The 21,120-nt window shown below is 43.9% G+C and overlaps 1 protein-coding gene across 9 annotated transcripts in view; it reads right to left on the reverse strand.

Moving 5' to 3' along the window:
* SMG6 (SMG6 nonsense mediated mRNA decay factor) overlaps positions 1-21,120 on the reverse strand; it is a 242,658-nt gene that overhangs the window by 180,847 nt on the left and 40,691 nt on the right. For 7 of the 9 annotated variants that reach the window (XM_017950238.3, XM_017950240.3, XM_017950241.3 and 4 more), the window contains one exon: positions 6,010-6,071. The exons of 1 other annotated variant lie outside the window; for it this stretch is intronic. In XM_017950238.3, the coding sequence (XP_017805727.1) occupies positions 6,010-6,071 (62 nt within the window). Of the gene's footprint in view, positions 1-6,009; positions 6,072-9,408; positions 9,416-10,129; positions 10,133-21,120 lie in introns of all 9 variants that reach the window. One more of the 9 variants, XM_017950244.3, reaches the window with a different exon arrangement.

A 21,120-nucleotide genomic window follows, 5' to 3' on the forward strand; every position in this document is an offset into this window, starting at 1 on the left:
TTGTGTCTGAGGAAGCCTCTTCCCTGGGGTAGGAATTGAAACAGATCCATTAACACTCTCTGGGTCAGACTGAAGTCTTGAACGAGCACCAGGTCAAACTGTCCACATTTCCTTTTTATAAAAAGTTTTTTTAAAAAAATTCTCCCTTTGCCTGTCAACTAATTCAGCATGATTAAAACAAAAGAAAAAACTGAAAGCAGAAGGATATAAGTTAGAGTAACTTCAAATGTGAGATGCGAGTGAAGGTGGATCTACTCATGCAAAACCAGCCTTGTTCAGCAGTAACCACGGGAGGCACACACAGAGAGAGAGGAACCCTCCTCGGGGCTCAGTAGGTGGTTTCTGGTTTCCAGTTTTGTAACCAAAATGCTATCTAATTCTGGCCTCAAACTACCTGTAAGTAGTTTTATGTCTTTCTCTTTGAGAAATCATCTTTGCTTCACCCTGCGTTACAGACAGAAAATTACACTTACCGATGGACACATATGTAAGTAAGTCTGATGGACACATATGTAAGTAAGCAGGTAAAGGCAGTGAAAGGTCTGGAAGAATACACGCCCTGATGTCTAGTGCTATCTTTTTGGAGGACACAGAGTTAAAAGAAATTTTAGTCTTAGTTTTAATGTTGTACTTTTTAAAGGATTTCTGGATAATATTTATGTAATAATTATAAAATTATATCTAAGAAGAAACAGCAGTCGCAGCAATAAAGTAGGAAGAGAAGCAACAGAGAAAACTTATAAAAAGTGGTCATTTATAATTGCCAAAAATTGGAAGCAATCGAAAGTGCCCGACAATAGATGATTAAGATGCAAATGCATACAACTGAATACTAGTTTTTAAAGTTGTATCACATTTTTTAATCATGTGAGAGAAACTTCAAAATATATTTTAAAAAATAGTTATAAAGCAATTTTTAAAAGTATGTATGTGATATGTAGAAAAAAATTGAAAAAATTTTAACAGTGTTTTCTCTAGGTGGTAGGAATATGGGTAATTTTTTATTTGTTCTTCTTTGCTGAGTTTTCTAAATACTTTACAAAGAGTACTGTAAAGAAAGAAAAGATTTATCCCATAATGAATACATCTTACTTTTGTGTTTAAGAACATTTGTTAACTTAAAAAATGAATCAGGCACAAACATTATGTTTTTAAAAATTAAAAGTACAAAATAAATACATCAGTCTTTGAATTCCAAGAGACTTTAAAGGTATGCAAATAGCATGACTAGGCAAGCAAGTAAAAACTAAAGTGGTAACTGTGATCAAGGCTAATAGGAAGCAAAAGCATACTATCTGTCACAAATTCAGAGCCTAGAGGCTGCAGCTTCCTAACCTCTCTCACTGGAGCCCGAGCGCAGGTGTGATCTGCCTCTCACCAGGAAAGGGTCTGTCAGGAACCATATGGCACCCCGACCGAGTCCTTCTCCTGAATCCGAGATGACTCTGTCCCTATCCTTTAAAACCTCAGAAGATACCATCGTTTTCGGGCTGTGTGTTTCACGGACAAAAGTGGTGCCTTGTGAAGTGATCTCTAGGGACACCTTGTTTCATTTGAATGGCAGTTTCAAGAAACGAATCTTTTAGACAACACCGGGACCTAGGCCCAGGACTGACTCAGACGGTGACTAACCGAGCAGGACTCAGCCCTCAGATGCTGAGGAACACAGCTGGGCTAGACAACATTCTCTGCAGAAAACAATCCAGGTTAGTTTTTTTCAACCTCTTAATTTTTAAAAACCGAGCAAGATAGCAACAACCCAGGAGCAAAAGAACAAAACCAAAAAATTAAGCCATGTGACAGGGTGGAAATGAGAAAAAAAACAAATCATAGTGCTACAGAACATAAGGACTGGAATGGACCTCAGAGATCATCTCTTTAAACCATTGATCAGGTTAGTTGAAGCCCACAGCTGCTTTGACTTGTTTACTCTCAAGATCTTGTAACTAGTAAGCAGTGAAAAACAAACTTTTTGGCACTGAGTATTTCCTCTAAAGCTCTGAACCTCTGGTCAGCTAGTGCTGGGAGTTGAGAGACTTATCTTGCACATAGTAGGCATTCGGGTCTATGCTGATGCACTGTGGAGCACCAGGCATAGAGCAGACCATGCCTGGAAGCACAACGTCGGGGCTTTTCTGAAAAGGCAGGCGGGAGAGTGATGTGCCTTCAGCTGCTCCCCATTACAATCTCCTCACTCTTAATTCGTTCTCAACGCCGCCCACATTTCACATCTTCTTGGTAATTAGGCAACAGTCCACGATGTTGTGTGTGGCTTGGGACCATTGCTTTCCTAGTCTTACAGACGTCTATACCTTTCTCCCTGCAATAGAAATGTTATTTCTGTTTCTGCCTTCCAGAATAAAGATGGGGCTCAATTTTATTTTACCTTCAGGACAGAATAAGAGGAAACCCATAGAGGGAATGCAGTGCCTAGAATTGACATACATTTTCCTCAATGAAAACTACTGTAAGTCATTTCTCATGAAGGTGAAACTGGGCTGGCTTTACCTTTTTGACAACAGAATATGTTATAGGCGGGAATAGAAGAGATCCTGAAAAATAAGCTGGAACACAGTAAACCGCCTCAGACAAATGAGATGATCTATTCATTTTCAAAGGCCTTCAAAAAAGAAAATTCTCAACCATCTTCCCTTCTGTGAAATTTTCTTACACCGAACCCAAATCTCTCCCGCTACAACAGAAGCCAATTTCCCTTACTGTCATTCCATAAAAATCAACACTATCCTGTTAGGACCCTTTTATATTTAAGCATGTAGGCACCCTACAGTTGCCTCTAAATAAATATTTTTTACCTTAATGTTTTTTAAAATTAATTTTTCCTTTCAGATCTCATTTTCTGGCTTTAAAAAAAAATTCTCTATTATATCCATTAAAAAGAGAGATGGAGTCTTCTCCCTATGTTGCCCAGGCTGGTCTTGAACTCCTGGGCTCAAGGGATTCTCCCACCTTGGCCTCTCAAAATGCTATAGGATTATAGGTGTAAGCCATTGCGCCCGGTCATTATCTGGCTTTTTAATCATTACTGTGGTCCTTTCCCAAACTTATTCCAAAATATGTGCTGAAATATAAGAATTTTAGAAGTGGAGGGGAAATCAGGGTGTAACTACTGCATAAGCTGATAAAAATATATCCTAAATGTTCCTACATTCTGCACCAAGATTTATAACTTTTTTAGTCCCAAAAGTCTCTAACAGGGCAAGAAATATCTAGAGTAGTGATTTTCAACGAGGGGCAATTTTGTCTCCCAGGGAACGTTCGGCAATGTCTGGAGATATTTTGAATCATCACATTTGGTGGGGGAGTGTGCTACTGGTACGTAGTGGAAAGAAGCCAGGGACGCTGCTAAGTATCCTACAACACACAGGACACCCCTCACAACAGAGTCACCTGGCTCAAAACGTCGACAGTGCCAAGGGTTGAGAAATCTCGACTTAGGGCAACATGGTAGAGGAAAATTTAAAGAACAAACATAGGCCAAGGAAAAAAGGAAAGAAAACACTGAGTGAAAAGTAGTAAAGGAGAGAAAGATGAAAAAACGAGAACTATAAAAGATAAACAGGCCAGGCGTGGTGGCTCACGCCTGTAATCCCAGCACTCTGGGAGGCTGAGGCAGGCAGATCACGAGGTCAGGAGATCGAGACCATCCTGGCTAACACGGTGAAACCCCATCTCTACTGAAGATACCAAAAAAAAAAAAAAAATTAGCCGGGTGTGGTGGTGGGCACCTGTAGTCCCAGCTACGCTGGAGGCTGAGGCAGGAGAATGGCGTGAACCAGGGAGGCGGAGCCTGCAGTGAGCCGAGATCACACCAATGCACTTCAGCCTGGGCGACAGAGCGAGACTCCGTCTCAAAAAAAAAAAAAAAGAAGGTAAATAAGCCAGTTGTCGTGGTGGAGCATGTAGTCCCAGTGACATGGGAGGCTGAGCCAGGAGTTCAAGGCTATAGTGTGGTATGATCATGTCTGTGAATAGCCATAGCACTACAGCCGGGTAACACACACAGGCTCTCTCTCTCTCAAAAAAAAAAAAAAAAAAGAATAAATAAAAAGTAGGAGTACCATCAACTGTTACTTTAAGAGTAGCACAAAGGTATTTCCTACTCTGATGTGTTATTTTTAAGATGATTCCGATATCATCTTAAAAATGTAAGTAACTTCCACCTTGTAACTACAGCCTTACATTACTTTACATTAGTGACTGTCTTGGGTCTACAGTAACCTACTAGAATACTACATGTTTCTCTGCAGTGCTTGGCAATCCATCCGTTTTTTATAATTCATTCATTTATACAACAAATACTACATGCCAGGCTCTAGGAATACAACAGTGAGGCAAAAACTGCCAGAGTGGAACTTGAACTGGTGGCAGTGGCAGGACAGCGGAGTTGGGAGGCAGGAGATGGGACCAGTGATGCATCTAGTTTACTTTGCCTAAGTGAATATCTCCACCTGTTATGTCTACAGACAGAGATCCATCTACTAGTACCTTTTCCAATTTTCCCAAGTCATTCTGAAATCCGAACTATGCTTGCAATGACCATCACTATCAATCTTACCCAGGTCGATACTGAATGAATATGTAATAAGCACACTTTCTAGTCCACCGCCCGTGGAGCAGTTTCTTCCAGCAGAACCAAGCCTTTCCACTTCTCAAAAAAGTTACCTACAACAGTATGTGGAAAGTGACATAGCCCCTACCTCCACTAAGAGAGCCTTCTAGGCTGGGAGCGGTGGCTCACGCCTGTAATCCCAGCACTTTAGGAGGCCGACGCAGGTGGATCACATGAGGTCAGGAGTTCAAGACCAGCCTGGTCAATATGGTGAAACCCCATCTCTACTAAAAAGGCAAAAATTAGCAGTGCACGCCTGTAATCCCAGCTACTCGGCAGGCTGAGGCAGGAGAATCACTTGAACCCAGAGGGCAGAGGTTGCAGTGAGCTGAGATCACACCACTGCACTCCAGCCTGAGCAACAGAGCAAGTCTCTGTCTAAAAAAAAAAAGAAAGCCTTCTAGAGAATTACAGATAAACTTACGAAGTTATGACGGGAAGTGAAAGGGAAACACTGACAATAACTGGGGTATCTATAATCCAAAACAAATCACCCCAAAGGGCAGCTCATAATACAACTTCCAACTCAGAAAATATTAGAATCCAGTAGAAGACTGGTCTAGCGGAAGACGGGTCGAGTGGAAGACTGGTCTGGGGGCACTGCCAACTACTCCGCTCCTCACTCTCCTACACTCAGGGAGATCCTGTACTAAAGAGGCTCCAGGCATCCATCTGCTCTGGTGTGTAGGCATTATGTTGGGCGTAGGATCACTAGTTTTACACAGTGAGGAAGAACTCGGATCCACCCAAGGAATAAAGGAATACTCAAAACTCGATCTGTTTCCAGGAATTTAAGCAGTCAAGTGTTGGTTTTGCACATACCACCTTCCCTGAGATGTCTATGGAAATCCATGGTGAATGATGAAACTGTAAGAGGCTTGGTATTTAATGAGATCAGCAATATGGCACAGGAAACTGAGCACAAGAGGAAAGGATATGGGTCAGAAGGACATAGAGCGAAAATGTTACTCTTATTTTTGATGGAAAATTAGTGGACAGTATTCTTCCCAAAGAGGACCCCCTGACAGCTGTACCCAGGGATTTAGCACGACTGTGTTGAGGCATTCACTGGAGACTGAGCCAGAAGGCAGAGGAAAGAGAAACCCAGAGCGACTGGGGTGGGGGCTGGGACAAGATTGTATTTAAAGAAGGGTTTTAGTAAAGGTAAGAAAGAAGAAACAAGAGAGATAGAGAGTAATATTTCCCAAATTTCATGAGCACAGTAGGACAGAAGATGAAGGGAAGAGAAGAGAAGGTGGAGGCCTCTAAGAATTCACACCCTGTGCCCTCAGTTACAAACACAGTCCAGTTGCTAACAATATTAAATTCCAAAATGACTTGTAATGTAGGAAAATAAAATAAACATCCTGCACACTTACCCAATCCGGGTAAACAGCTTCCCATGGGCATGGAGAAAACTGAGGATGAACCTTTTGTTCAGCTGCATGGGAAAAAGGGAGAGGAGAAAACAATTAAACTTTCCCCAGTTTCCTGTTACTGAACAGAGTCCCCAGTGACACAATAACCTGGCCAGGGTCTAAGGGGTGGGCACTAGGGATGGGAACCAAATGGACATGCCCAAACTCTCACAGACCCAGGGCACATGCCCAACAGCTGCCGCTCAGCTGAGCCAAGATGACAGCAGGCTCAGTGAGCAGACAGCACCCTCTGCCGGCAGTGGCACCTGTGTGCAGGGGATGAGGTGGTGAATCTGAATAAGCAGGATGTAAAGAAAGATGCCCACAGCTCTCTGAGGATCTAGGAGCCACCCTGGCTCCATAATCATGGAAATGAAACTCTTACAGGAGCGAGGATACTAGTGAAGTCCCTGGTTCTATTTGAGTTATTTTTCTACCTTCTTAGCTAGGAAAGCAGGACTCTTTTTTGATAACCAAGAGCAAGGTAACCCACCACTAACTCATCAAATTGTACTTCGCCAGCTTTAAAAACTAGAGTTCATGTTCTATGTCTGGAGCTGAAAATTCAAGTGTCTGCAGGGCTAGGCATAAAGTATGCTGATGGAGACAGTAGCAACCTATGACTATTCCACCCCAGTTTTAGCCAAATCCTCTATGTAGGCCCAAGCTGGAAACTGCAATCTGGGTTGTTTTTTTTTTTTTTTTTTTTTTGAGACGGAGTCTCGCTCTGTCGCCCAGGCTGGAGTGCAGTGGTATGATTTCAGCTCACTGCAACCTCCACCTCCCAGTTCAAGCGATTCTCGTGCCTCAGCCACCCGAGTAGCTGGGATTACAGGCCACCTCCTCGGGCTAGCTTTTTGGTATTTTTAGTAGAGACAGGGTTTTATCAGAAGTAGCCAGGGTGGTCTCAATCTCCTGACCTCGTGATCCGCCCATCTCGCCCTCCCAAAGTGCTGGGATTACAGGCTTGAGCCACCGCACCTGGCCTGTTTTTGTTTTTTGAGACAGAATCTCGCTCTGTCGCCCAGGCTGGAGTGCAGTGGTATGATTTCAGCTCACTGCAACCTCCACCTCCCAGTTCAAGCGATTCTCGTGCCTCAGCCACCCGAGTAGCTGGGATTACAGGCGTGCACCCCCACAACCAGCTAATTTTTGCATTTTTAGAAGAGACAGGGTTTTGCCATGTCGGCCAGGCTGGTCTCCAACTCCTGGCCTCAAGTGATCCACCTGCCTTGGCCTCCCAAAGTACTGGGATTACAGGTGTGAGCCACTGCACCCAGCTTGTTTTGTTGTTTTGAGACAGGGTCTCACTCTGTCGCCCAGGCTGGAGTACAGTGGTGTGATCACAGCTCACTGCAACCTCTACCTCCTGGGCTCAAGCAATCCTGCCTCAGCCTCCTGAGTAGCTGGGACTACAGGTAGTGTCAGCACACCTGGCTAATTTTTAATTTTTTGTAGACTGGAGTTCTCACTATGTTGCCCGGACTGGTCTCAAAATCGTGGGCTCAAGCAATCCTCCTGCCTCAGCCTCCCAAAGTGCTGGGATCACAGAGGTGTGAGTCACTGCACCTGACTGAATCTGGATTTTTATGTGAAATCCTCTGGCTTTTACATGTTGGCTACTAATGAAAATAATATAAGCATTAAAGAAGCCAAAAAACACACATTTGCCAGACACATCTGGCCCATGAGCCCCCAATTTACAATCGTGGTTCAAGGTTCTAGAAAATCTACTTCCGGCCGGGCGCGGTGGCTGAAGCCTGTAATCCCAGCACTTTGGGAGGCCGAGACGGGCGGATCACGAGGTCAGGAGATCGAGACCATCCTGGCTAACACGGTGAAACCCCATCTCTACTAAAAAATACAAAAAACTAGCCGAGCGAGGTGGCGGGTGCCTGTAGTCCCAGCTACTCGGGAGGCTGAGGCAGGAGAATGGCGTGAACCCGGGAGACGGAGCTTGCGGTGAGCTGAGATCCGGCCACTGCACTCCAGCCTGGGCGACAGAGTGAGACTCCATCTCAAAAAAAAAAAAAAAAAGAAAATCTACTTCCATCAAAACCAAAAGATTTCTCAGCAAAACAAGGGAAGGAAACAAATTTCAATTCAAATGCAAAGAAAGCAGAGACAATCGAAAAACTAAACCTCCTTGTCATCTTCCCTGGTCTCCTAGAAGCAATATCTTCAGGGCTCTGTAGCCAGCCAGGAAGAGAAGTAAAGAATCTTGACCCCAGGATCCCAGTGGTCAGGGCAAGGAGTCCAGTATCCCTGGGCAGTCTGCCCCAAAAGGAAAAACTCCCTGTTTAATCCTCTTGCAAAACAGAACACCAACCAAGCTATGGCAGTTCCATCTATTTCATACGGAAGCCAAGTGTGGAAAAGGGGTACATTCCCACTTTACCAATGACCAACATCAAACTCTGCATAGAATGTTCACTCTATTTTTGCTCTAAATGAGTTACACTTAATCGGTAATACTAGCTTAACATTGATTTATAGATAAAAAGCTCAGAATATTTCACTGAAGATAACCTGTCTATATAGCAAGGTGAGTCAGGGCCAGGGACACTGGGCTCTATCAACAGAATGGAAGAGACCAGGTGCAGGGCTCAGGCCTGGAATCCCAGCACTTTGGGAGGCCATGGCAGGTGGATCAATTGAGGTCAGGAGTTTGAGACCAGCCTGGCCAAGATGGTGAAACCCCGTCTCTACTAAAAATACAAAAATTAGCTGGGTGTGGTGGCAGGAGCCTGGGAGACAGAGTGAGACTCCATCTCAAAAAACAAAAAACAAAAAACAAAGATACTAACTCACTTCATTCAAGCCTAAATACCATCCCCCAAGCCAACTCAGAAACTTAAGCAACTTTACATTAGTAAATGGCAGAGTTAAAACTTGAATCCAAGTCTTCAGATTCCAAATACAGTTTTCTTTCTCTTATCCTACACCTATCTCACGAAAAGAACTGGTGAGCTGATTCAATGAAGGGCTAACGAGGGAATAAGAGCAACTAAAAAGCCGTTCAAGTTTTGCTTTTAAGTTTTCCTTCCTGATTAGGTAGGAAACTCATACTGTTTGAACTACAGCACCGCCTGGACTAAAATGAGAGCCCCAAGAGGTTTGGAACATCTGTGCTTCTAGTGTACTTCACCAAGATCCTTCCCTTAGTGTAGGAGATGAAGCCCACCTAATTACCTGAATCCATACTTGCCACTACCATATTTTAATTGCAAAAAGTCAATTTCAATGCATTACTTTTCAACTAGTGGGAGTGAAGAAAATCTCAGATAACTTTTTCAAACTATACACACATTCTCCCTAACCTTAGTTAATGAGAACCACTGCTTTACTTTTAGCCTGAACATCACTGCTAAACGTACTTTCTCTTTGTTGTCATCAATAACACTTCAATTAGGAAAGGAGCTAAAAATGCAGATACATCCTAGAAGATGTATGACATGAGGGAGCAGATTTGTTACATATTGATCAAATCGGACCTAAACAACATTTACAAGAGACAATATGAAGTCAACTAGCACTGAGGCAGATACTTTGGAGAACTCTTAACTGACACCAAATCCACAGTCACAAAAGCCTTAGTCTGAGCTTCCTTCCTCCTTCCTCTCTAACACATCACCATGGACTGACTTCCATTTCTACAGCTATTTAATTTTTATTATTTATTTTAGAGACAGTGTCCCACTCTGTCACCCAGCATGGAGTGCAGTGGCAACATCACGGCTCACTGCAGCCTCTGACTCCTGGGCTAAAGCAATCTCTCGCCTTCGCCTCCCCAAAGTGCTAAGATTATAAGCACATACCCATGCACAGGGTTAATTTATTTTTATTTTTTGTAGAGATAGGGTTCTCACTTTGTTGCCCAGGCTGGTCTCAAACTCCTGGCTTTAAGCAATCCTCCAGCCGTGGCTTCCCAAAGTGCTCAGATTGCAGGCGTGAGCCACCTTGCCTGGTAGACTTTTTTATTTTTAACAATACATCTAGATGGTTCTCGCTCAGATGGAAAATAGATGTTACTTCTCAAATTGTGAGGCTACCTGCGTTCAGATCTTCCTTACATATTTACGGACTGTTCACTGAAACAGAAATGCTCCTTGGGTGTATCCCTGAGAGGCAGTGTTAGCATTACTAAGGGTCTTCTGTCTCCTTAGTTCAAGTCCAAAACAAATTCACTGTGGACTCCTGCGCTCAACCCAAAGAGACACTAATGGCAGCAGATGGATGGGTAGGTCTCTGGACACACAGTAAAGTCTGTCCTGTCATTAACTGTGGGATTGTAAGTAAAATATTTTGGATTGTTCCTGGACTGTAAAATGGAATTTCTACCACTGACATTACCTAACTCAGAACTAAAAGGATGAAATGAAATAATATAAATTAAAGAAGTCTGAGGAGTAGATGTTTTACACAAGCCTCGAAAAGTATCCCTCACAATTGTGTCTAAGGGCTTGGTGCCTGTGGAGCAAGGAAGGAGAGAAAAGCTGCTCAGAGACAACAACGCAAGAGGAGGGGATTCTAAAACAGGCCCAATTTCAGTTCCGAAAGAGTGGTTCCTGCTTTTACAGAGTTGTGTGAAAAACTGAATTTCTGAAAAGTGAATCATTTTAAGGATAGTAAGGGTAGTCAGTATTAAAGGAATTCCAAAGTGCATTTTAAAGTAATTTTGAGGGGCATAAATTATTATTCTCTTATCTGCATGGAATGTTTCTATTTTTATATACTTTTTTTTTTGAGACAGGGTCTCGCTCTGTCACCCAGACTGGAGTACAGTGGCACAATCAAGGCTTACTGTAGTCTAGACCTCCTGGGCTCAAGCAATCCTCCCGCCTCAGCCTTCTGAGTAGATGGGACTACAGGCGCACACAATCACGCCTGGCTAGTTTATTATTTTTTGTAGAGACGGGGTCTCACTATATTGCCCAGGCTGGTCTCAAACTCTTGGGCTCAAGTGATCCTCTGCCTCACCCTCCTAAAGTAGTGGGATTACAGACATGAGTCACTGGTCCTGGCCCCATATATTTTTTAAAAAACAAAACTTGGTTGCATTTTAGAAAAGGGATCTATCCTCTTAGATATGAGACAACATAGGTGGAGACCAAATTTCATGAGTACCTGTTAGTCAAATGGCCAGGACTTTCATAGCATTCAATCAAAGCCCACTTATCAGTCTCTCTCAAGCACTGAGATCACAAGGCGGAGGAGGATGTGGGCGCACTGGTAATGTTGTTCACACGTCATCCTCATCCCCGCGTTCCTATGCTGGGTACAGGAGCAAACGAACAAGACAGGGTCTCTACTGCCAAGGAGCTTATAGTCCAAGAACAAGGATAAATAACATACAACTTGCCCGCTGGCCATTTATGCTCCCACACCTGAGACAAGGCCTGTGAAGGTTCCAGGAGGCACTGTGTTTCCTTACCGTCATTTTTCCTGTCACAGAGATGAGATGAGAATTTAAAAAAAAAAAAAAGAGGGAAGGGGGGCCTGGTACATGAAATGTGGAAACCTATCAGTAATGTGGTAATCATTCAGTAGAGACAGAAGAGATTCATTCTTAGCACTTTCAGCATTCCTCTTTCCAGGATATATAGATTTTTTAAAAGTAAATTAAAAGTATGGGAAAACCAAATAGCATGACTCAAAGGCCTTGTAGGAAGATAAAGCAAATCAATCCTTAAGTCCCTTACTTGGATCAAAGAGCCACGCTGAGGCTGAGGTAGAACCAGGATGGCAACAGTTCTTCACCCTTTACTTCCTCCACTCCAGAACTGTTCAGGACTGGATGACAGCTCAATTAGCTTCAATTAAACACAAGTTCCTGTACAGATGTCCCACTTAAGATGGCTAGATCTGAGCCATGTGAATTTAAGTGTAAAATGTGCCTTTTAAAACTACCTCTTCCAACTAATGCACCCCTTGAAACAATGGCTCTTAACTTTGCACTGCAGTTTAGTGCTGCCTCTTATATTAAAGCAATTCGTTACTTCATTCTCTCTCCTAGTTAAAGCCAGCCGACTGAGGGAAATTGAGCTAAATCAGCAGTCAGCTCCAGAAAACACAGCCAGCAGAGGGACAGCCGAGCTCAGAGTACCTGGCTGGCTCTCAGAACGGAAACTGGCACCAGACATAAAGAAAAGAAGGGGCCGGGAACAGTGGCTCACACCTGTAATCCCAGCACTTTGGGAGGCCGAGGTGGGCGGATCACCTGAGGTCGGGAGTTCGAGACCAGCCTGACCAACTAGGAGAAACTCCATCTCTACTAAAAATACAAAATTAGCTGGACGTGATGGCTCATGCCTGTAATCCCAGCTACTCGGGAGGTTGAGGCAGGAGAATCGCTTGAACCCACGAGGCAGAGGTTGCGGTGAGCCGAGCTCACACCATTGCACTCCAGCCTGGGCAACAAGAGCGCAACTCCATCACAGAAAAAAAAAAAAAAAAAAAAAGACAGACAGAAAAAAAAAGAAAGGAGGCCAGGCACGGTGGCTCACGCCTGTACTCCCAGCACTTTGGGAGGCTGAGGTGGGTAGATCACGAGGTCAAGAGATAGAGACCATGCCGTAAAACAGTGAAACCCCATCTCTACTAAAAATACTAAAACTAGCTGGGTGTGCCTATAGTCCCAGCTACTCAGGAGGCTGAGGCAGGAGAATCACTTGAACCTGGGAGGTGGAGACTGCAGTGAGCCGAGATGGTGCCACTGCACTCCAGCCTGGCGACAGAGCAAGACTCCGTCTCAAAAAAAAAAAAAAAAAAGAAAAGAAAAGAAAAGAAAAGAAGGAGCCACAAATATGTTCGTCTTTTGTATTTATTGCTCATGTGTTTACTAGGGGGAAGGAATATGACAGAACGGTATGAACAGAGACCGCTGATCTTAAGAGTTGAAGACCTGGGTTCAAATTTTGGTCATGCCGTTTATTTGCTGTTAATTATCACCAAGTCACATAAATTTTCTAGGGCTGTTTCTTCAACAGTTAAATGAGTGAGATCAGTACTGCTAATTCCATAATCCTCAGTGTATGTCTATCACCTGAACAGGTTTTGTAAAAAATACAGATTTCCCGCTCCTACAGAATCAGAATCCTCAGGGACGAGAGAGGGGCACTTTGAACCAACATTTTTAAAGGTCTCCAGGTCACTGTGAAAGATCGCCAGATTTGGAAGCCACTGGGCTACATCAGACGCTGGCAAACTATGGCCACGGGTCAAATGTAGCTTGCCACCTGTTTTTGTACAGCCCGTGAGCTAAGAATGGTTTTTACATTTTTTAATGATTGAAAAAAAAAGAGTATTTCATGACATGAAAATTACATGAAATATAAATTTCAGTTTCCATAAATAAAATTATGTTGAAACACAGCCACACTCATTTGTTTACACATTGTCAGTGGCCTGCTTTCCCCCTACAAAGGCAGAGCTGAGTAGCTGCAGCAGAGGGCACATGGCCCACAAAGCCTTTTTTTTTTTTTTTTTTTTTTGAGATGGAGTCTCGCTCTGTCGCCCAGGCTGGAGTGCAGTGGCGCGATCTCGGCTCACTGCAAGCTCCGCCTCCCGGATTCACGCCATTCTCCTGCCTCAGCCTCCTGAGTAGCTGGGACTACAGGCGCCCGCCACCATGCCTGGCTAATTTTTTGTATTTATTTTTAGTAGAGATGGGGTTTCACTGTGTTGGCCAGGATGGTCTTGATCTCCTGACCTCATGATCCGCCTGCCTTGGCCTCCCAAAGTAGCCTAAAATATTTACTATCCAGATCGTTACAGAAAAAAAAAAGTCTGCTGATACCTGGGCTAAATAATCTACAACCCTGGTGTCTCAAAAGATGTTTCTCCCTGCACAGCACCTCAGAGCTACCACACACATGAACTGGAAACAGTCATGATTCTCAAGAGCTAAGAGGGGAAGATGGGTAGCGATGAAGAGTATGGTTTTAAAGGAACCCCCCCCACACACCAGAATATTCGCATATCCACCCACCTCTCACCACCACAGGAGAAGCACCAATTTTCAGTATTTCTTCCAATGCTAAGAGCCCACAATGCATAATTCTAAGTAAATACAACTTTTCTTGCCAGCTTCTGTGTAAGCACCATTCCATTCTATGATAGCACAAGTGACACCAAATGCAACAAGACTCCTGCTCTCACACAGTCACACACTCCAAAGGCTACAGGGAAATATACATGGGGCTCTCCAGGTTTCCACCTGCAGGGTAGAAACAGAACACACCCGAGCCCAACAGACACTTCACTTAGGCCAGAGGGCTCCTGGACATTTCCCAAAACATCCCCATCAAAGGAAAGTGCCAGATTAAGATTTATGAATCCCTATGCTGTGGTGTGACAATCTGTAACAACCAACTCAAATGTGCCACCAGCTTAACATCTCCAGGTACACAGAAAAAGAGAAAGAAAGTTCAGCCAAAGGGCAACACTGTTGCTCTGACTGGGTTACTTTCTGAATGACTCTTCTTTCTGACTCATCTCTCTCATGCCTGGGAACTCTCATGCCCATCCACCCAAATAGTAGGGGAGCTGGGACACGCTGTGTCTGCACTCCAGGAAGTGAGAGAGAAGAGGAAACGGCTGAAGCTCCCACTGCGTGATCAGGTGGACAACCAGATAAGAGTTTTCCAAGAGCACACACACAAGCTCAAACCCATCTTTTTTTGTTGTTGTTGAGACAAGAGTCTTGCTCTGTGGCCCAGGCTGGAGTGCACTGGCACGATCCCAGCTCACTGCAACCTCTGCCTCTGGGGTTCAAGCAACAATCGTGCCTCAGCTTCCCAAGCAGCTAGGACTAGAGGTGCGCGCCACCACGTCCTGCTAATTTTTGTATTTTTAGTAGAGACGGGGTTTTGCCATGTTGTCCAGGCTGGTCTTGAACTTCTGGCCTCAAGTGATCCACCCATCTCGGGCTCCCAAAGTGCTGGGATTACAGGCGTGAGCCACCGTGTTCAGCCATCAAACCCATCTTATAAACGAACGGGTTGACAGAGCGTAAGAGGGATGGTGAAGACTTCCTCACACATGGACCCATACATTTATTCATTCAACAAAAACCTACTAGGCACACTTTACATACAAAGCACAGTGCACAAGCTGTGAACAAGGCAGAGATAATCCTTGCTCTGTGGATAACACAGACAGTTATGACGTGCCATGGTTGGGGAAGGCCAGGATGCTGTGGAAATACACAGAAGCAACATCCGAGATATCCTCTCAGAGGAAAAGACCTTTGAGTTGAAAACGGAGGGTTGAAGAAACAGTTGGTTTTGGAGAGGAGAGGGAGTCATGTCCTGATGTGTGTTAAGCAAAGGGAACAGCATGTATAATGTTCTCAGAAGTGGTACATGGTAGACTGGCGTGGCTGAATGACTGATTCTGTAAGAGAAAGTCTGGAGAAGGAGGCAGGGCACGTTAGACATGTCCTTGTTAAAAATCTTCGTTAAAGCCACGGAAGGGTTTTCAGCAGGAAACTGACATGAGCAAACCTGTATTTGTAAAGGTTGTTCTGGATGTTTAGAAAACTTAGGGTTTTGGCTGGGCTCGGTGGCTCACGCCTGTGATCCCAGCACTTTGGGAGGCCAAGGCAGGCAGATCACAAAGTCAAGAGCTCAAGACCAGCCTGACCAAAATGGCGAAACCCCATCTCTACAAAAAATACAAAAATTAGCCAGGTGTGGTGGCGGGCACCTGTAGTCCCAGCTACTCGGGAGGCTGAGGTAGAAGAATTGCTTGAACCCGGGAGGCAGAAGTTGCAGTGAGCCGAGATTGCGCCACTGCACTCCAGCCTGGCGACAGAGCAAGACTCCATTTCAAAAAAACAAAAACAAAACAAAACAAACAAAATATATACATATACATATATATATATATGGTCAAATCTTCTATAGCATCTTCTGTGTGTAGCACACTATTCTAAGCACTTTACGTCTGTTAACCTTACAACAATTCTGTGAGGATTAGTACTACTATCATTTCCTTACAGAAAACAGCACACAGGTTAACTGACTTGCCCAGAGACTGAGCTCTTTTATTTTTCGCCTTTTAAAAAAGGCAACCTTGGCTGGGCGCAGTGACTCACGCCTGTAATCCCAGCACTCTGGGTGGCCGAGGCGGGCAGATCAACAGAGGTCAGGAGTTCGAGACCAGCCTGGCCAACACGGTGAAGGCCCATCTCTACTAAAAATACAAAAAAATTAGCTGGATGTTGTGACACATGCCTGTAATCCCAGCTACTGGGGAGACTGAGGCAGGAGAATCGTTTGAACTGGGAAACGGAGGTTGCAGTGAGCCAAGACTGCACCACTGCACTCCAGGCTGGGCAACAGAGTAAGACTCTGTCTGAAAAAAACAAAAACAAAAACAAAAGGCAACCTCACTTGAGTCTAGGAATTTAAGACCAGCCTGAGCAACACAGGGAGACCTTGTTTCTACAAAAAAATAATTAGCTGGGTGTGGTGATGCACACCTGTGGTCCCAGCTACTCCAGGGGCTGAGGTGGGAGGACTGCTTGAGCCCAGGAGGTGAAGGGTGAAGTGAGCTGTGATCACGCCATTGCACTCCCAGCCTCAGTGACAGAGCAAGACCCTAACTCAACAACAACAACAACAAAAGGAACCAGCACGGTAGCTCACACCTGTAATTCCAGCACGTTGGGAGGCTGAGATGGGCAGATCACCTAAGGTCAAGAGTTTAAGACCAGCCTGGCCAACACTGTGAAACTCCATTTCTACTAAAAATACAAAAATGAGCAGGGCGTGGTGACATGCACCTGTAATCCCAGCTAGTTGGGAGGCTGAGGTGGGAGAATTGCTTGAACCTGGGAGGCAGAAGTTGCACTGAGCAGAGACCACACCACTGCACTCCAGCCTGAGCAACAGAGCAAGACTCCATCTCAAAAACAAACAAAAGGCAACTTTTTTAGCAGAACCAAGACAGACACTGAAGATGTTTACACAAAGACCAAAAGGAAAAGCCCCACGCAAAACCCACACACAAAACCCACCACTGGTTTCGGTTGTCTTTCACTGAGAGACCACCAGGCCAAACCAACAGGGAAGTCTTGGAGATTAAGGGAAATAAATACTTCCAGTTCAGACAATACCATGCAAGTTGGCAGAAGCATGTAACAACATGCACCCTCAAATAATGTCAGTAAGAAGAGATAAAACATAAAATTGTAAAATTGAACAAGTTTATTCTTCATGGCAATAAAGCAACAGGAGCCTGATGAATAAGCAAAGAGTACTTCAAGGACAGGCACAGTAGCTTATGCCTGTAAGGGGGTCACTTGGGCCCAGGAGTTTGACCAGCCTGGGCAACACAGTGAGACCTCATCTCTACAAAAAAATAAACAAAATTAGCCGGCTATGGTGGCAGGCGCCTGTAGTCCCAGTTACTCGGGAGGCTGAGGTGGGAGGATGACCTGAGCCCAGAAGGTTGAGGCTGCAGTGAGCCGAGATCGTGCCACTGCACTCCAGCCTGGGTGACACAGCGAGACCTTGTCTCAAAAAAGAAAAAAAAAAAGTTCAAGGAATATATGTGCATTCATACACTAATATTTCTGGACTGTGCACAGTCCAGAAAAATATCTGAAAATATAACCTCTCTCTACCTAACACAATACAGGAAAACCCCTGAATCTCTCAGGAAAGGGAGGAGCACGAACTAATCTAAGAACCCAAAGGAGAATGAAGCTTCAGTTTAAGATAGATGTGGTCACAAAGACGGTTTCACAAACCACTCTGCTGTGGGCACCATAAAGCAAATAACCAGCACACAGGGAGCTCTGGCTACCTTGTGCGAGCTTCGGATTTAAGCAAGGCACCAAATAAGGGAAGGATTCTGGCGCATCAACTCCCAGGAAAAGTGTTTCAAGTTAAAAATGGCCATTCAGGTTTGGATGTGAACTTCTGTATCTGCTCTTTATCAACAGAGGCAACTCGACCTCCCTGGCAGCTAGCAGCAGAAAAAGAAGAAAACTGTGAGAATACAAATGGATGACACAAAGACAACAACATGGCCTGCTACAGTCTGACATTCGCCTTGACACTAAAAGCAAGGCTAGAAACACGGCAGTGCAGAACTTCTGGGATTCCACATCTGAGCCGAACCAAGCATGTCCAGGAGTAGGCAGGCCGTGATGTCACCTTCCCCTGCAACAGCCAGATGGTTCAAGATGAAGGCTGTAAACCACAGCACTGTTGGTGAGACTCAGTTTCACTGTGACTGGAGGCAAGGCCTGCTTCCAGCTGGTTTTTTTGTCAATCAAATCTTTTCTGTGCTGGTTCCCAGACCCAAACTCTGTAGTTCAAAAATCAAAGCAAACACCTTCAAACCTTTTATCTGTGATCCAATTCTTTATCTTCCAAATTCTCTCTTCGTTCTGTCTCTCAACAATGAAAATCAATCTTAACAAGAATCCAGAAAGCAAGGAAAACATGGGCATTAACTTCTTCCTAATTTATTTAAAATGCTCTGTTACAGCTATCATTAAATGTATAGAAAAAAATTTGAGTTTAGAGTTACAAGGGAAGAGGCCGGGTGTGATGGCTCATGCCTGTAATCCCTGCACTTTGGGAGGCCGAGGCGGGTGGATCACCTGAGGTCAGGAGTTCGAGATCAGCCTGGCCAAAAATGGCAAAACCCCATCTCTACTAAAAATACAAAAATTAGCCAGGCATGGTGGTGGGCGCCTGTAATCCCAGCTACTCGGGAGGCTGAGGCAGGAGAATCACCTGAACCTGGGAGGCAGAGGTTGCAGTGAGACGAGATCATGCCATTGCACTCCAGCCTGGGCGACAGGGCAAGACTCCGTCTCAAAAATAAATTTAAGGCCGGGCGCGGTGGCTCAAGCCTGTAATCCCAGCACTTTGGGAGGCCGAGACGGGCGGATCACGAGGTCACGAGATCAAGACCATCCTAGCTAACACGGTGAAACCCCGTCTCTACTAAAAAAATACAAAAAACTAGCCGGGCGCGGTGGTGGGCGCCTGTAGTCCCAGCTACTCCGGAGGCTGAGGCAGGAGAATGGCGTGAACCCGGGAGGCGGAGCTTGCAGTGAGCTGAGATCTGGTCACTGCACTCCAGCCTAGGCGACAGAGCAAGACTCCGTCTCAAAAAAAAATAAAAATAAATAAAAAAAATAAATTTAAGGGGGGAAAAAAAAGGGAAGAGAAGAATGACAGTGATACAAGTAAAAAACTGCTGGTTATACAAGTATGCTTACATTGTCACAATTTATCACTTGTATGGCTTTGTTATGTGCACTTTTCTGTGAATATATATTTTTCTAAGATTTCTTTTTAATTCTGTGATAATTTTTTAAATTGCCACAACTTTTTCTACTATTCCACAAAAAGCGTTTGTTTCACGGCCAATAAATACCCTTTGCCCCATATGTCCTAATCCCACCATTATTCTAACTCTGAGGCGGCAGACATGCGATGACTGGTGCTATAATAAACAAGTTTCTGCTCCCACTCGGTGGACAAAGCAGACGCGTTGATGGTGTACGCTATATCCCCATTGTACGGATGTAGAGACAAGGACAGAGATTAAGAAATCTTGCAAACAAAAAGAAATTCAGCAATGCAATCCATAAGATCTCACTCCTCGTCTGCAGTGACCACAAGTGACAGCATCCTAGGAGCACCAAGGGCATCTATTAGTGCCTTATTCAACCTTTTGACATATATCACTTGCAAGTATTTCAAAAGTCTTAGAGTTGTATAGATCTGTCCAGAAGTCTAAAGGAAAACCTGCCAAAGAAATTCCTCAGAAGAGAATGTCAAATGTGTTAACATAGTTTGCTTAACAAATTAGGACCTAGCATCTCAGAGATTTGTGGCACAAGTAAACTCAAAATCTCATTAGCGAGAATAAGGTTTTAGCATCTTTATCAAGAAAAAACATCCCAGAAAAATGTAAACCCATACGAAGTATTATTACAATTCCTCTTTCCCATACACACCAGGAGCTGCAGTCCTACTGTGTGTGTGAAAGTCAAGAATAGGACTTAGTGCCAATGATTACAACACAAAGCATAACTTATTCCTAAGCCAAGCTGGGCTTGGCTCAGAAAGCTTCCCAGAATGATGGAAGGCATGACTTTAGAGTGAGTCAACCTTTGCTAATACATAAAATAAAGCAGAGAAAGAACTATTTGAAGGATTCACTTCTAAGCTTGAGCCAAATCAAAAGCTCAAATCAATTTACATTGTGATGAATCCTCAGTTCCAACTGAGTGATTAGACAGCATCAATGTGGACATCTATACCATGGCCCAAGACATTCTAATGATAGAATCTTGGCTGGCAGTCTCAGAAGCAACCATTCCTTGCAGTTTCGAACCATGCTATGTTTTTATCCATGTCGTTCCTTCTGCCAGAAAAGTCTGCTGACCACATCTACCTAAAACACTTCTTTGACCTTCAAAATTAAGTTCACAGATTACCTTTCTAGGTCATTCTACCTGTTCACCCTGAGTTAATCTTTTACGTCTGTACAGTGTACATATTTCTATTATCACACTTATAACACTTTATTCCAAGTATTTATTTACATATCCTTTTTTCTTACTAGACTGTGTTTTTGAGGGAAGGACTGACATCACTTACCTTTCTATGTGCAGTACCTAGACTAACAATTACTATATAAAGGTGCTCCATGAATATTTATGGAAATGACCTGAATTGGGACAGGGAAAAACTTGATTTCCTCAGAGACTACTAGCTGGCCTCAGACGAGGTTTTATAGCAAAACAGGCAAGTGCAAAGAGAAAAATATCTATATAAAACTTTGAAGCCACTTATTTTAGGCAAGATACAAAGGTATACACTATACTGTAAGATAAAAATAAATGAAAAACAAGAAAAAGGAGCCAAAGAGAAAAAGAGAAAGAGGCCACCAACAGTAAAGTCACGATCCCAGATGCACACCCTTTACACTTGCAAAAGGAAGTTTGGCTACAACCTCTGGAACAATTAAAATAGAGAATTATTCTGGGTTAAAAATTCACAAATTTGTTACTATGAATAACAATCTACAAATGTG

Source organism: Papio anubis, chromosome 17 (genome assembly GCF_008728515.1).
Source record: "Papio anubis isolate 15944 chromosome 17, Panubis1.0, whole genome shotgun sequence".
Classification (NCBI taxonomy): Eukaryota; Metazoa; Chordata; class Mammalia; order Primates; family Cercopithecidae; genus Papio; species Papio anubis.